The sequence below is a fragment of the Chiroxiphia lanceolata genome (genome assembly GCF_009829145.1).
Source record: "Chiroxiphia lanceolata isolate bChiLan1 chromosome W unlocalized genomic scaffold, bChiLan1.pri scaffold_71_arrow_ctg1, whole genome shotgun sequence".
In the NCBI taxonomy this organism is placed as follows: Eukaryota; Metazoa; Chordata; class Aves; order Passeriformes; family Pipridae; genus Chiroxiphia; species Chiroxiphia lanceolata.
The window spans coordinates 9,206-24,008 of record NW_022476508.1 but is presented as its reverse complement, the minus strand read 5'-3'; the positions used below and the strand labels follow the sequence as shown (position 1 = coordinate 24,008).

General features: G+C 58.8%; 2 protein-coding genes across 2 annotated transcripts; both read right to left on the bottom strand.

The window, feature by feature from the left end:
- Window positions 1–3,209: 3,209 nt before the first annotated feature.
- LOC116781587 (olfactory receptor 14J1-like) lies at window positions 3,210–4,238 on the bottom strand. The gene has a single exon (XM_032677242.1). It carries the CDS (start codon window positions 4,221–4,223, stop codon window positions 3,210–3,212), a length of 1,014 nt encoding a protein of 337 aa, XP_032533133.1. The 5' UTR covers window positions 4,224–4,238.
- Window positions 4,239–7,863: 3,625 nt separating this feature from the next.
- On the bottom strand, window positions 7,864–13,971 carry LOC116781593 (maestro heat-like repeat-containing protein family member 6; the record flags this gene model as incomplete). The annotated part of the gene is made up of 19 exons (XM_032677249.1): window positions 7,864–7,970; window positions 8,120–8,176; window positions 8,447–8,549; window positions 8,753–8,854; window positions 9,013–9,162; window positions 9,296–9,472; window positions 9,683–9,820; window positions 9,992–10,106; window positions 10,386–10,523; window positions 10,612–10,799; window positions 11,045–11,192; window positions 11,463–11,611; window positions 11,786–11,935; window positions 12,048–12,112; window positions 12,356–12,506; window positions 12,849–13,196; window positions 13,309–13,373; window positions 13,617–13,661; window positions 13,762–13,971. Coding segments are annotated over 19 exons (2,606 nt in total), but the record flags the coding sequence as incomplete, so codon positions are not given.
- Window positions 13,972–14,803: the final 832 nt, after the last annotated feature.

Here is a 14,803-nt window from a genome sequence, read left to right as displayed (position 1 = left end):
ACTGATTATCCTGTGTTCCCCAACTTTTCCACTCTGGATTGTTCCCACCTGTATCATCCAGGAGCACCTGGTCCAGTTCAGGGACACTTTCCCACACCCCTGGTCCAGTCCAGGGGCTCTTCATTGCTCAGCTGGTTTGGTCAAGGCTTGTCAGGAGCTCCTGAGATCATACTTATAAGAAGGGTGGGGACAGACTTAGTTGTAATAAGACAAGTGATAATGGTTTTCAACTAAAAACCAGCAGATTTGAACTAGATATAAGGAAGAATATTTTTACACTGAGGGTGGTGAAACACTGGCACGGATCACCCAAAGAGGTCATAGATGCTCCACCCTTGGAAACATTCAAGGCCAGGTTAGAAAGGGCTGTGAGGAACCTGATCTAGTTGAACGTGTCCCTGTTCATTGCGGGGACTTGGACTAGATGACCTATAAAGGTCCCATCTGACTGAAACTTTTTAGGATTCTATAGTTCTTTCTTATCCTGCAGAGCCAAGGCTGACAAGGATGACACAGGTTTCAGACCCAGCTGAGCATCCCCTTTGATGGCCCATCTGGCAGCTCTGCTAAAAAGCTGCTGCAAAGAACCTCCAGACCTAAAGGAGCTTTTGTGCTGGGCTCAGCTGTGGCTCTCAGGGCTGAGGGGTTGGTTTTTGGCTGCCAGGTGCCCACCAAGGCTCTCTCTCCCTTCTCCTCCTTCTTCTCCACTCCCCTTGGTGCCTGCAGGGTTGTTTCTCCCCCATTTCTCTCACTCCTTTCTGGGTAACAGCACCCTGGATTTTATCCTTTCTCCAAAGGGTGATCACACAGGAGCCTCTGGAATTGCTTTTTGGTTCAGCTTTGGGCACTGCCTGGTCCATTTTGGATTCGCCTGAAACTGGCTTTCTCTGACACAGAGTCAACTCTTGATCTCCTCTTCCCTAAGGGAAACCTGCAGCCCCCTCCCTGCTACCAAACCTGATCCACAGGGTCATTCAAGTGCCCAGGAATAGAGGAGGTCTTTGATCCCATTATTCCTCAGGCTGGTTAAACAAGACTTTGTCCTCTTCCTGTCCCTGACTGCAGGTTCTTTGTGTCAGAGTAGAGCTGGGCTGGACCTCAGCCGTGCTTTGCTCCAGAGCCTGCTGGGGTGGGGGCAGATGGCAATGGAAGAGTTGGGTTGGACTGGATGAACCTTGTGGGTCCCTTCCAACTCAGCATATTCTGTCATTCTGTGTTTGTTTGGGTTTGGTTTGGTTGTGTTTGGTCTTTTTCCCTCCTTTTGAATTGCCTTTCCTCTGACCCATGAGTTTTTTCTTCATTGTCTTGGGCCTTGCTGGGCACCTGATGGCAGGACAAGTTTATCCAACTCGCTCATCTTGACCACATTTTTTGTCCAAGTCACCATTAACTAGACAAGGTTTCTCACAGACTCGCTGCAACTTGGCATCATCCACAAAGGAGTGGAAAGTGCATTTCATCCCATCACCCAGAGACATGATAAAGATGTTCCATAGGAATGGTCAAGGGCTGGTCCCTGATGGATGTCACCTGGGAGTTGCTGCCAAGAGGAAATCGAGGTCAGGGAAAGTGCAGGAGCCCTGGTGTCACCTGCAGGAGATGCCCAGCACAGCCTGACTGTGCCCCTCAGTGCCAGCCCCTCTGCCCAGCCCAGCCCAGAGTCCTGGCCCAGGGACAGAGCAGCCTGTCCCCAGGGGGGCTGCAGAAAGAGGTGTCTCTGTGTCAGGGATTCCTCTCTGCAGGCCCAGAAATGCTGCCTTGCTCTTCTGCAGGGACATCCCTTTGCCCAGGTCAGTGTGTCCAGGCTGCCTTGGCCACTTGCAGATCCCAGCCTGGGATCCCTGCAGGGCCCTGAGCTGGAGGGGCTGCTCTGCACAGGGAGGGGCTGTGGCACCCTGGGCTGAGCCTGCACTGGCCATGCTGGTCAGGGTGGGGAGCAGACCCAGCAGGATGGGGATCACTCCTCTCCACCCTCTGCCATAGTCCTGGAAGGCTCAGTAGCCAAGAACAAGGCTGGGCAGGACCATGGGCTGTTTCCAAGGGCACAAAGGGCAGGGCAGGGCTCCACTCCATGCAGCCTGTGGGCTGGAGAGTTCTTCAGGACACCCTCCTGGAAAGCCCAGCCCTGGCTCTGGTACAGCCCCCTCTGAACTGGGGAGGCACAAGGGGAGTTCACTGTGGGTCAGACGAGTCACTGGCCAGAGTCCTTTCTCTGTTCCTGCTGCGCCCCCTGGGCTTGCAGAACTCTCCTTTACCAGTTCACAGGCAGATTTAGGACTTGATCTCTGGTAACTCCACCCTGGGCAGGATTCTGCTCCAGGGCTCCATTCCCTGCTGACTGGATGGGACGGGCTGTCCCTGCAGATCCTCTGTGCTCTCCTGCACTTCCTGAGTTCCTACAGACAAGTCCTCACCTGCCATCAGAGCCCTCACAAGCTGCAGAGCCCCAGGCAGGTGACTTGGAGACCATTTGCCACTGGCCACCAGCACAGAACATCTGAACCAGCCCTCAGTCCCTCAAGTACCCCAGTGAGTCCCTTCTCTCACTGCAGGGACTGAATGGGGAAACAGGCAAAGCAATGAGACTTTGCAGAGTCTATTCCTTGGCTTTGTTCTTTACACCAACCTCTCAAAAAGAACAAAGTCTTCAGAAACTGTCCAGGGTGATCCCCCTTCCTGATGGAAATGATGTGAAGGAGCCCAGCTCTGTGCCAGCAGTGCCCAGGGCCTGTCCCTGCCCATGGTCACAGGAGTGACACAGCAGGGACTGAGCTGCCAGAGCACTCAGGCCTTGGGCAAGGAGCAGAAAGGAGAGGGAGGGAGTGGAAAAAGAGCATCTCTGAAAAGGCCAAGAGCTGCTGCTCCCTGGCAGTGCTCCTGTACCAGGACTCTTTACCCCTTCTCCTCTGCACACAGGCACTGCCCTCCAGCTTCAGGGAAGTTCTTGGAGGGAGAATCTGGAAAAAAGAATTCAAGTCCTTTATTCTACTCAGAGATTGTGATTCCTCATGTACAGAATAACAAAGGCAGGATGTTTGACAAAGAAGTGGCTGCAGGAAACTTCTATTTGTTTTAAATGCACACAGAGAATGATTCCTCATTACACAACTTGTGGGGCAAAACAAATAAGTAGGAGACTGGAATTAGGTATGGGATATGAAGAATAAATTCTGTGTTAACAACTTAAAAGAGGAAAAATATAAGAAAACTCACCCACCACCACTTTTCAAAAGCTTTAGAAGGCCAGAAACACAAAGAGTGTTCTGCGAAAGAAAAAAAGGCAGGTTGTTATTCCTAAAAAACATCCAGTCATCATTTTCCTTCATGGCATCCTTGAGCTCCTGGTTCCTGAGGCTGTAGATGAGGGGATTCACTGCTGGAGGCACCACCGAGTACAGAACTGAAAACACAAGGTCCAGAGACGGGGAGGAGACTGAGGGGGGCTTCAGGTGGGCAAATGTGCCAGTGCTGACAAAGAGGGAGACCACGGCCAGGTGAGGGAGGCAGGTGGAAAAGGCTTTGTGCCGTCCCTGCTGAGAGGGGATCCTCAGCACAGCCCTGAAGATCTGCACATAGGAGAAAACAATGAAAACAAAACAGACAAACACTAAACAGGCAATAACCACAATGAGCCCAATTTCCCTGAGGTAGCCTGAGTGTGAGCAGGAGAGCTTGAGGATGTGTGGGATTTCACAGAAGAACTGGCCCAGGGCATTGCCCTGGCACAGGGGCAGGGAAAATGTATTGGCTGTGTGCAGCAGAGAATAGAGAAAGCCAGTGGCCCAGGCAGCTGCTGCCATGTGGGCACAAGCTCTGCTGCCCAGGAGGGTCCCGTAGTGCAGGGGTTTGCAGATGGCAACGTAGCGGTCGTAGCACATGATGGTGAGGAGGGAAAATTCTGCTGTGATGAAGAAATAAAAGAAAAAGAGCTGTGCAGCACATCCCATGTAGGAGATGGTTGTGGTGCCCCAGAGGGAATTGTGCATGGCTTTGGGGACAGTGGTGCAGATGCAGCCCAGGTCTGTGAGGGAGAGGTTGAGCAGGAAGAAGCCCATGGGGGTGTGCAGGTGGTGGTCACAGGCTACGGCGCTGAGGATGAGGCCGTTGGCCAGGAGGGCAGCCAGGGAGATGGCCAGGAAGAGCCAGAAGTGCAGGAGCTGCAGCTCCCTCCTGTCTGCAAATGCCAGGAGGAGGAACTGGGCCATGGAGCTGCTGTTGGACATCTGTTTTTTCTTAGCATAGGGACTGTTCAGGAAAGGAAAAGACAGTTTAGACAGACATCTGTGAAAAAGCCACTCCATTTCTAAAAGAAATCAATGTTTCAAATTTCACCAAAGGCACTGCCAAGGAGTCAGGTCTGCTCTGCTACAGTGGGACATGGATCTTTTTTGGTAGAGCTCTCACACACACAGGGAATGTCAGATGTAACAGACCTTGAACACAAAAGTTCCATCTCTACTGTAATGACTCAGAAGAACTGGGGCTGCAGAGCAGAAGCTTAGTCTGTCCGTAGAACAATTAGAACCTGTGGTTTTTATTTTTACCATCACATCTGGAGAAGGTTCTTCTCCACTGCAGGAATCCTCATTTCTATGACCCAGCACACAGTGCCCAGTAGAGCTGCAGGGAAGGGCCCCCAGAGCTGCCTGAACATCCCCTCCCCCAGGCCTTGGGGGCACTTGCCCCCCACTCCCTGCCCAGGGCTGTGCTGCCTGGAGCTGTCCCTGCCAGCAGCTGCGTCCCTGGGCACAGGGCTGATAAAGTGACACTGATGCTGTCGATAGGACAGTTTTAATGTCTGACACTCTCAGGTTCAATCTCCTCTAATCGAACAGAGTTCATGTTTCAGTGTCTCCTCCTGTGCTCAGAGATTCATTTCCCTGTCGCAGTATAACACTGAAAGAACTGGTTCATTCTCTTGAAGGTACCCCCTGTCTGTCTGTGCCTCTTGCCAATACCTTCTGGGAAATTTCCTGCTTTGATCTGGAGCTGTGACCAGCCCTCATCCCTGCAGCCCACTGTGGAGATCAGAAGGACTCTGCCCTGCTCTGCCCTGCCAGGAGTTGTTCCTTCCCCACAGCCCTTCTCCCCCAGCCCCGTGGCAGCTCCTTGGCCGGGCTGAGAGCTGAGCCTGGCAGGCAGCAGAGTCCCTGCCCCAGCACACAGAGCCCTGGGGGCAGGACCCTGCTCTGCCCCACAGCCCTGGGCACCCCTGGCTGCACCCCCACCTTCCCACCCCACAGACAGCCCTGCCACAGGGAACCTTCTGGCCCTGGGCCTCTGAGGGGGCAGCAGCAAGTCCTGCTCTGCACCAGCTTCTCCTGCTGCACCCCAGCAAATCCAGCAGAGCCATCCTGACAGCTCCTGCCACTGCTGCCATTTGGCAGCTGGCAGAGGCACTTGCAGCAACTCACCTGCACTGCTCTGCAGCCACAGCCTGAGCGTGGCAAAGGGCTGGCAAGGTTCCTGCCCTGAGCAGCTCTGCCCTGTCCTCCCACCTCAGGATCCCTTGAACCTCCTGCTCCCTTCTCCTCTCTGCCCTTGCTGCCTGCAGCTCCTGCCCTGCTCTGCCATATGGCCACTTCCCCTGCACTGCAGCAACTGGCAGAGTCCTGCTGAAAGATCCTAGAAGCTGTGGGATGTGGCAGCTTTAGGAGATGCCTCCAGGAAGGCAAGTTGAACTTTCCTACAACCAGAGAATTCTTCCTTCAAATCCTGGAAAGATTTCTCCCATAGTGAGAGCTCAGTCACCTCCCAGCCCAGGCTGCCTCTCATCTCTGTCCCTTCTCTCCTGTGCCCTAGGTGCTGCAGGCAGTGCCCTCAGCCCTGCTGGGCTGTGCAGAGGAGCTGCTCACCAGCAGAGCTGTCTCTTTGAAGCTCTTCTTGCTCTCCAGGAGCTCCCTGTGTACCAGGAGCCCAGCACAGCTCAGCAGCACAGCAACAGCCCCAGGCATTTCATGACCCTCAGGGGGTTTGATGTTGTTTACAGGAGACTCAGTCCCTGAGAGGAAGTTCAAACAACTTCTCAAGAAGTCAAAGTGAGATTGAAACACTAAAGTTTCTTGTTGTGCTAATGAGTCTCACTGAGGAACACAACTGAGAACGTGTCCCCAGGTTCCAGTTAGAGCAGAAAACTTCAGACAGTGATGACAAGGATGGACAAGCAAAGGAAAGGTGGCTCTGATGCTGAATAAACCTTGACTTGTTTCCTTAATCCAAAGGGCCAAGTCCTGACCCCCAGCTCCTGGGAAGGCAGATGCTGTCCCTGCCTCATTCCTCAGAGCTCTTCCTGGGGCACTGGCATGTGGGATGTGCAATGCCAAGGGCAGGACCATGGGGTGGCACCTGCCAGGCTGCTGAACAGGGACAAGGAGGCCATGAGGCCCCAGGGCTGCAAGGGCCACTCCCCTCCTCCTGGCCTCAGGGGCACAGACAGCAGCCATGGCCAAAGGCCTGCAGAAGGTGGCTGTGTCAGGGCCTTTCAGCTTCTCCCCCTCCCTGTCTCCTCTCCAGCCCAGGCTGTCCTACGGTGTCCATGCCCTGCCCCTTTCCCTGCAGGCTGTCGTCATCCCCCCGGCTGCCCCACCTGGCTGGTACCTTCCTGCACTGACATCTCTGCGGCCTCCCTGGCTCTTCCTGCACACACAAAGCCTTGGCCTCATCCAGACTCCTTTTTTTGTGACATATTGCACCACAACACGGACCTGGCCACCAGCCCTGCCTGTGCCACTGCCCCTCGCCAGCAGCACCCGGCAGACGTGCCCTGGCAGGGCTTCTTGCCCTCCTTGTCCCCAGCCAGGCCAGCCTGGCCCCCTTGGGGGTGTGCCCACCCTGCTGCTGAGACCCGGCCTCCAGGGCTTCTGCCACAGGGCTGGGAGAGGCCTCGGGAAAGCACCAGAACAGCCGACTGGCAGGGAAGGAGGTGGCTGCCTGGGGGCTGCTTATGGTCTCTGCCCCCCAAGTCCTGGGACCCTTTCCCTCCACCCTGCCCCTCAGGGTCTGCACCAAGTCTGTCCACTCGCAGCCTTCTGCCACTCACCCCTTCCCAGATTCCCCTCAAGGCTTCCCACTCCCTTGTCCCATCAGGGCCTCCACAGCACCTCATCCCTTCCTGGCCTCCCAGTGCCCCCTCCCCTGCGGGTCTCCCCCAGCCCCGCCAACCTGCCCGGCAGCGGCGCAGCCCTGAAGGAGCTCCAGAGGAGCCGCTCCAGAGGCACTTGGGAACCCGGAGCAATCCAGCCAGCAACACACATGCAGGACACAGACGCTGCTTCCTGGTTGCGGGTGGGCTTGTGGCCATCTCCAAGGACAAGGTGCTCAGGGATCCCCACAGCTCCAGCCTCTGCCCCTCCATTTTGCCGGAAACGTTGAGGCTCCAGCAGAACCACCAAAGGCCAAGGGGCTTCTGCCCACTTTTGCTGGCACGCTGCACAGCGGGGCAAGTGTTGCTGAGCACAAGGAGCCCTTTTCCCCTCTTCCCCAAGGCCCTGTGCACACTGGGCACCAAAAAAAAAGCTCCTGGGCCCCTGTGTGTGATAATACATATGTAATATTCCCATGCTGAGCTCAAAGGAGGTGCTTGCAGGGAAGAAGCATCTTCCCCACAGGCTCAGGTGGCTCCAGGAGATGGAGCTTCCTGCATCAGTTCTCCACAGAGCGTCAGCAGCACAGGCAGACACTGCCCTGCAGAAAAGGCCGGGCCTGCCACGCCCTGCACAGCCAGTCTTGGAACTGCTGGAATCTGCAGTAGGGAACCGTCTGTACAACTCTCGGCACGTAGCAGTGTTGAATTGCCAGGCCTGCCATGGCGAGTCTGATGTCCTCTGTCACACATCTATGGGCTGGAAGAGGCAGCAACGGAGACTACCGGAATGGGAAGAATGGAGTTCTCCGTACAGTCCTGATGATGTGGAGCGTTTCAACGGCCAGGTTTGAGACAGTAGGGCTGTCATCAGAAATGCCTTGAAGGGCTGGAAGAGAAAGGAAGAGAGCCAAGGTGAGAGACCAGGGGTGTGGGGACATGAGGAGCCCCTCCTGCCAGGGCCGTCCCAGCCAGCTCTTGCCATGGCCAGGAGGGAGCAGGGCCCAAGGGGATGAGCTGGAAGGTGCCCTCGCTCACCTTGGCAGATGAGCTGCAGCTCTGGCTGCTCCTGCTTCATGGACCTGGCGGCGATCCCTGGGAACACAGAGCCTGTCAGGCCCCAGAGGCACAGGTCCCCCGCAGCAGCGCTGCCAGCCCGGCCACACGGCCTCCTGGCCTGGCAGGGCTGAGCCCGGGGCCTTCCCGCATGGGGACGCCCCAGGGCTGGGCTGGCACAGGGCGGCAGCAGGCGCCAGGCCACTCGGGGCTCCACATGCCCTGGGCCGCATCCTGCTGCCGCTGCAGCAGCCGGGGCTGGGGCCGAGCTGCGGCGGGGCGGGGAGGGACCCCGGCCTTGTGGCTCACCCAGAAACTTGATGGCCAGCTTTCGCAGGGGCTCCTCTGGGCTCTCCAGGTACGGCAGGGCCTGGCGCACGTACTGGCCCACTCGGCTCCTGTCCTTTTCCAGCTGCAAAGAGCGCCAGGGCACGGAGGGAAGGCTGGGCTCAGGCTCTGCCCCTTGGCCGGGTGCTCCCTGCCCCCAGCACGGGGCTCCCCTGCCCGCAGAGCCCTGAGGCCCGGCCAGCAGCCACTGGGGCCGGGCTTTGGGGGGGAGCAGAGGGATGGGTGATCCCAGGGAGCCAGGGGCTGGGGCTCTGGGACCGTCCTTACCAGGCACTCGGGAAACCTCCATGGCTGCTCCATGGTCACCAAGTGCTCAAGGTCCCTCCACTTCAGGAACCTGGCTGCACCAAACAGTGCTCTCCGAGAGGCCTGCACAGCAACAGAGGGCGGGCCATGGCACCGCAGCCCAGGGCACAGCACCCGCATCCCTGCGCCAAGGCCAGGAGGAGGCTGCAGGCGACCATGGGCCAGGGCAGGAGGCACAGCAGCCTCCTGCCATGGGGACAGCAGAGCCCACGAGTCCTCACCTCTGCCACACGCTGGTTCTCATCGTGCCAGTTGAAGTAGAATGGCACCAGACTCAGGTACACGGGTGGCTTCAGGCTCTTGCTCCTCTCTGTCGCCTCCATCACCTCCCGGAAGAGGAGCATGGAGAGCTGCTGCAGCTGGCTGTGCTCCTGGTGCAAAGGAAGAGCAAAAGACCTCAGCACTGGCTTCTCCAGGCCCACCGGGGCACAGGCCTGAAAAGACACTGGGCCCAAAGTTTCCTGGCAGCACTCAGTGCCCACGATGAGGGGCACAGAGCCTTACGTTGTCAAAGAGTGGCCGCAGCGCCTCAAGCAACTTCAGGGCAATTGGGCTGGATATTTGGATGATTTTCAAGCCCAGTACATTGATGAATGCTGAGAGGGTCATCTGAACTGCGTCCGTGTCTGCATCCTGCAGTAGCTCCAGGAGGCTTTCATTCAGGCTCCGGATGCTCTTAGCCTGTGTGGAACACAATGCTGTGGTGCAGCCCCACGCTGCTGCCACGGGGCCCAGAGGCCAAAGGTGCGTCCCAAAGGAGTCGGGCAGCTGAACGGGGAGGAGGAGAGCTGGGAGCAGCTGGCACAGCTGCCAAAGGCCAGCCAAGGCCAAGCTACTGCCTTGCACAGCCCCACGCTGCCGGCCCGGCTTCAGCCCCTGCCCCCTGCTCACCATTGAGGGAGCCTTGCTGAGCACCACCAGGCCTCGGAGCGCCAGGCGACGCCTCTCCGGGCACTGGCTGCGCAGGTGCCTTGAAATTATCTGCAGGACGCTGGGCCCACATTGTCTGGGGTTCAGGCAGTGCAGGACCTGAAAGGCAGGGAGCAGTGACGGGGGGCCCGGCCAGCAGGAGCCCGGACCCGCCCGGGGCTGGGCCCAGGCAGCAGCACAGGGTGCAGGCACCGTCCCGGGCGGCTGCAGCTGTGAGAGGGCAGAGAGGGGGAGGCAACTGGGCCAGGCAGCGCTCGCCATCAGGCTCACCTCCACCAGGAAGGCCAGGGCAGGCAGTTCCCACAGGGGCTCTTCCCTGCTGAGCCGCGGGAGCAGGCTGACGGCGATGCTGCGGCAGATGGAGCGGGAGACACGGCACAGCTCCCTGCAAAGGGGAATAAAGGTGCCAGAGACCCTGAGCCAGGTGGGCAAAGCTCTCCTGGGACTGACTCACACAGGCCTGGTCTTTGGTCACCAGCCCAGGAGAGGACTTGGGCACTTTGGGAGGTGGCTCCTCCTGTACAGCCGCCCCTCTCCGCCTTTTCCACTCTACTCAGCCATCCCTGGCTGCCAAGACCCTCTGGCCCAGCAGCACGGGCACTGTGTTGGGTGGGCTGTGCACAGGGCAGAAATGATGGGAGCAGTGGGGAGAAAGGGCTCTCACCTGGCCAGCAGACCCACTGCATAGTGGTGGCTGTCAGCCTTGAGGAGCATGTCCCAGACACACTTGCGAGCGATCGCCATCAGCACGTCCTCATCCAGCAGCTGGAGCAGCAGGGCTTTAACGGTCTGCACTGCAAACCTGTGTGCAGAGTACAGCCCAGGTCAGGCACAGAGCCCTGGCCCCAGCCCCGAGGGCGTGGCAGGGAGAGGGGACTGGGATGGAGCACCTGTTGGGGTTGGGGGGAAGGCTGCGCTGCTCCCGGCATCGCCTCCAGAAGGTCTCGACCTCCTCTGACATCTCCTCTGTGCTGATGAAAACTTGGAAGAGCAGAGTCGGAAGGAGGCGGGGGAAATTGTCCTTCACTGCCCCTGGGCACCAGGACAGCTGGAGGATCTCCCAGAGTGCCACAGTTGCCTGCCAAAGACAAAGCACCCAGAGACAGCTCTCAGGGCCCAGATGTCCATGTGGCAGGGCCCCAGAGTGCCAGGAACAGGTCAGGGGAGACACAGGGGGATCCCCCAGCCTGGTGTCCCTGAACCTGCCTGTAAGGCAGGCCTGCAGCCCAGTGCCTGGGGCAGGGAGAAGCAGTGGTGAGGGAGGATGGAAAGGAGTCCCAGAGGCAACATGAGGGCGAGCAGAGGCCAGCTCAAGAAACTCACAGCCAGGGCAAAGACATCGCTCTCATCCCCATCAGAGGTGCGTCTCCTGTGCGCTGGCCAGTATTCCAGCACACGGAAGAGGATCTGCAGCACCGGCTCCTTAGTCCCTCTGGAGGAGACGAGCGTCTTCCACATGGTGCGAGCAGCTCTGTGGAGTCACAACTCTGGCTCAGGGGGATCTGGGACACAGCTCTGTGGCCTGGGCAGCTGTGGGGCCCAGGTGACAGAGCCACGGTGCCTTGTGGGGCAGGGAGGCAGGCTGGCCTCAGGATTGGGGGCTGCCATGCCAAAGCTGGCAAAGAGAGGAGCTGGAGTGTCCTGGAAGCCTCCATCTCTCTGGCACACCATTTGGGACAGGCTGTCCAGGGGGATTGGGGTCTAAAGGCAGGTGAACCCTCAAGGTAGGTGGGCCCCATACCTGTCACAGGCTGGGGCAGAGCGCAGCAGGGTCACTGCAACATCCACAGGGTGTGCCTCGGTCAGCAGGACAAGAGTCTTGTCCAGCCTGTGCTCAGCAGACAGATTGGATGTGAGCCACTGGTGGATGCACCTGACTATGGCCGGCACCTGGAGGGACAGTTGGAGAGCTGCCAGAGCCAGCAACTTGCCCAGCTACCCTCAAGAAATGCTCCCCTTGCCATCACACTCTGCTGGTCTCAAAGGCTGAGGGGGTCCAGAGCAGCTGACGTGAGGGGCCACAGCATCCCTGGGGGACTGGAGCCCTGGCCACAGGCTGCTTACTTGCTTTGCTTTGTAGACACCGTTCTGCACAAGCAAATCCAGCAGGGCAGCGCTGGTCTGGGCATTGAAGAGGTTCGAGTTTGCCGTGTCCCCAGTGGCCATGAAAGTGGCCTCTTCACGCCAAATGCATCTGATGAATCTGCAAACCAGCTACAGGAGAAAGGCAAGGAAGAGAGAGGGATGTCCCCTGGAGGGCTGGGACAGCGGTGCTGGGCTGAGCAGTGAGAGCAGGCCCAGCCCAGGGGGGGATGGCTGCAGGTACCTGTGCTGCCCTGCGGAAGCGGCCACGGGCACGGAGCTGCTCTTCTGTCCGCTCCTGGCCTGCATCTGGCAAAGAGCGAGCGCGCTCAGAGCTGAGGGGGTGTGGGAGAGGCCGGAGAACACAGCCCAGGCCTGGGCTCCAGGAGCAGGCAGGGCCAGCCCCGGGATGCCCAGTGGATGGAGCACGGCTGCCGGGAGATCAGCCCCTCTGCGCCCCTCCCTTTCCCTGGGCATGTCCAGAGGGGATGGGACAGGATGAGGCCAAGGGGGCTGCAGCCAGCAGCCCTGTGGCCCAGCTCCAGCACTCACCCTCCTGTGGGGGCTGCACCTGCTGCACCTCTTCAGGTTGCTGTGTTGGAGCAGCCCCAGGGCTTTCCTCCTTCTCCTCCTCCTTCACCCAGGCCAGCTTGGGCACCGTGGGGGGTCTCTGCTGCATGTCTCTGTCTGGTGTTATGGTTACCTGCAGCAGAGATGCCATGGAAAAGCTTTGGCTCCTCAAGTCCTGCAGTCGTGCCTTGAAGGCAGCTGCAAGAGAGAAGCCTGGGAAATGCTCCCACTCATCCAGTCCCACTGTCTGGCCTCGAGGGCACCTTTCACAGGGACTGGAGATGCCTTGAGCAGCCCCAGGTCCCCAGGTGCCACACTCTGGCCTGGAGGATGCACAGGGGAGATGTAGAGAGCTGCCAGAGTGAGCAACTTGCCCAGCTTCCCCTGAGAAATGCTTCCCTTCCCAGCACACTGTACCAGCCTCAAAGGCTGAGGGAGCCCAGTGCACCCAGCTTGGGGGCCACAGGCTGCTTACTTCAGCAGAGACAGCTCTCTCCTCAAGAAACTCCAGGCTGGGGGTATCAGTCAGGCGCTGAACAGGCGCGGTGTCAGTGCTCGCCACGCCCTCCGTCGTTGTGGCGTCGGCCTCCTCCGTGAGACCAGGCAGCACAGAGTCACAGTGTGACACATCATCGGTCGATGGGGTGTCCCAGTGGGTTGTGGGATCACTGGTTGTGGTGTCACACTTTGCTGGGACAGCAGTCGATGCGGTGCTGACATCAGGCTTTGTCAGCTGGGTCGGGATGGTGTCAGGCTGGGCCTGGACATCAGCTGGTGTGATCCTGGACTGTCTACGCCGACTGCGCATGAATTTCATAAATGTCTGCAGGAGAAAGAAGGGCAGGGAAGAGAGGGATGTCCCCTGGAGGGCTGGGACAGTGGTGCTGGGCTGAGCAGTGAGAGCAGGTCCAGCCCAGGGGGATGGCTGCAGGTACCTGTGCTGCCCTGCGGAAGCGGCCACGGGCACGGAGCTGCTCTTCTGTCCGCTCCTGGCCTGCATCTGGCAAAGAGCGAGCGCGCTCAGAGCTGAGGGGGTGCGGGAGAGGCCGGAGAACACAGCCCAGGCCTGGGCTCCAGGAGCAGGCAGGGTCAGCCCCGGGATGCCCAGTGGATGGAGCACGGCTGCCAGGAGATCAGCCCCTCTGCCCCCCTCCCTTTCCCTGGGCATGTCCAGAGGGGATGGGACAGGATGAGGGCAAGGAGGCTGCAGCCAGCAGCCCTGTGGCCCAGCTCCAGCACTCACCCTCCTGCGGGGGCTGCACCTGCTGCACCTCTTCAGGCTGCTGTGCTGGAACAGCCCCAGGGCTTTCCTCCTCCTTCTTCCTCCGCAGCAGCCTGAGCAGGCTGAAGCGTCTCCCTGCCATGCCACAGTCTGGTGTCGAGGGCACCTGCAAAGAGAGACGCCTCGGAGAAACTCCGGGCCACTAAGTCCTGCAGAATGGCCTTGAGGCCACCTGCCACAGGGATTGGAGACGCCTCGGAGAAGCTCCGGGTCTCCAAGTCCTGCAAAAGGGTCTCGAGGGCACCTGCCACAGGGATTAGAGACACCTCGGAGAAACTCCGGGTCTCCAAGTCCTGCGGAAAGGCCTCGAGGTCACCTGAAAATGAGAAAATCCTCTAAAACGCTCCGGGTCAGCAAGGCACGAGTTGGCTGCGCGGGGGCTCCGCACAGCACCGCTCTGTCCCGTCCTGTCCCGTCGCCTGCTCCGAGGAGCACTGTTGACACTATGGCCGTGTCACCAGCAGCACCTCTGTCACCACGGGTCATAAAGGGCCCTTGGACACCCTGCCCCCTTCCATCCCACCGGCCATGCCCAGCGTGTCACAAAGGGCCCTGGCACACAGTGCCACGTGGCCTGGGGCCTCCCCCAGCCCCACCAACCTGCCCCACCTTGGAGAGAATCCACTCTCTAAAGTATCTAATCTGGCTGGACCTGAACTGTAGGAACGGCCCAAGAAATGAGCAAACACTCCCCTCCTGTGCCTACTCACGGCAGCACAAGGAGCCCCCTCGGCCACCGACGCGGCCGCAGTGGGAAGGGCACGGGGCCTTCCACACAAGCTGGCACGGCCTCCTTGGGAGAAGTGCTGGCTGCTGGCCATCCTAAACAGGGGGGCTGACACCAAGAAGGAAGGTGTGGGCAAGGGCAGCAATGCTGCTGGGAGCCCTTTGGCCAGGACTGCACCCAAATCAGCAGTCCTGGCAAGGCTGCTGCCCGTCTCCTGCCCCAAAGAGCTGTGGTCCCCTGTATTAGTTGGTTTGAATACACGTCCAGAATAAAGACAAGTGCAACAGACATTCAAACACTACAAAAAATCTTTTATTGCAGTGAGAACAGAAAAAACTACTGGCAATGAGAATCAAAAGCTAAAAAAGAATACAAAAAAACCTGCTTTATCGGTTGGTATTCATACAATGCTACAGACAGC

Excerpts from the sequence above, each read along its gene's own strand:
- LOC116781587 (XM_032677242.1), bottom strand. The coding sequence starts at position 4,223 with ATGTCCAACAGCAGCTCCATGGCCCAGTTCCTCCTCCTGGCATTTGCA.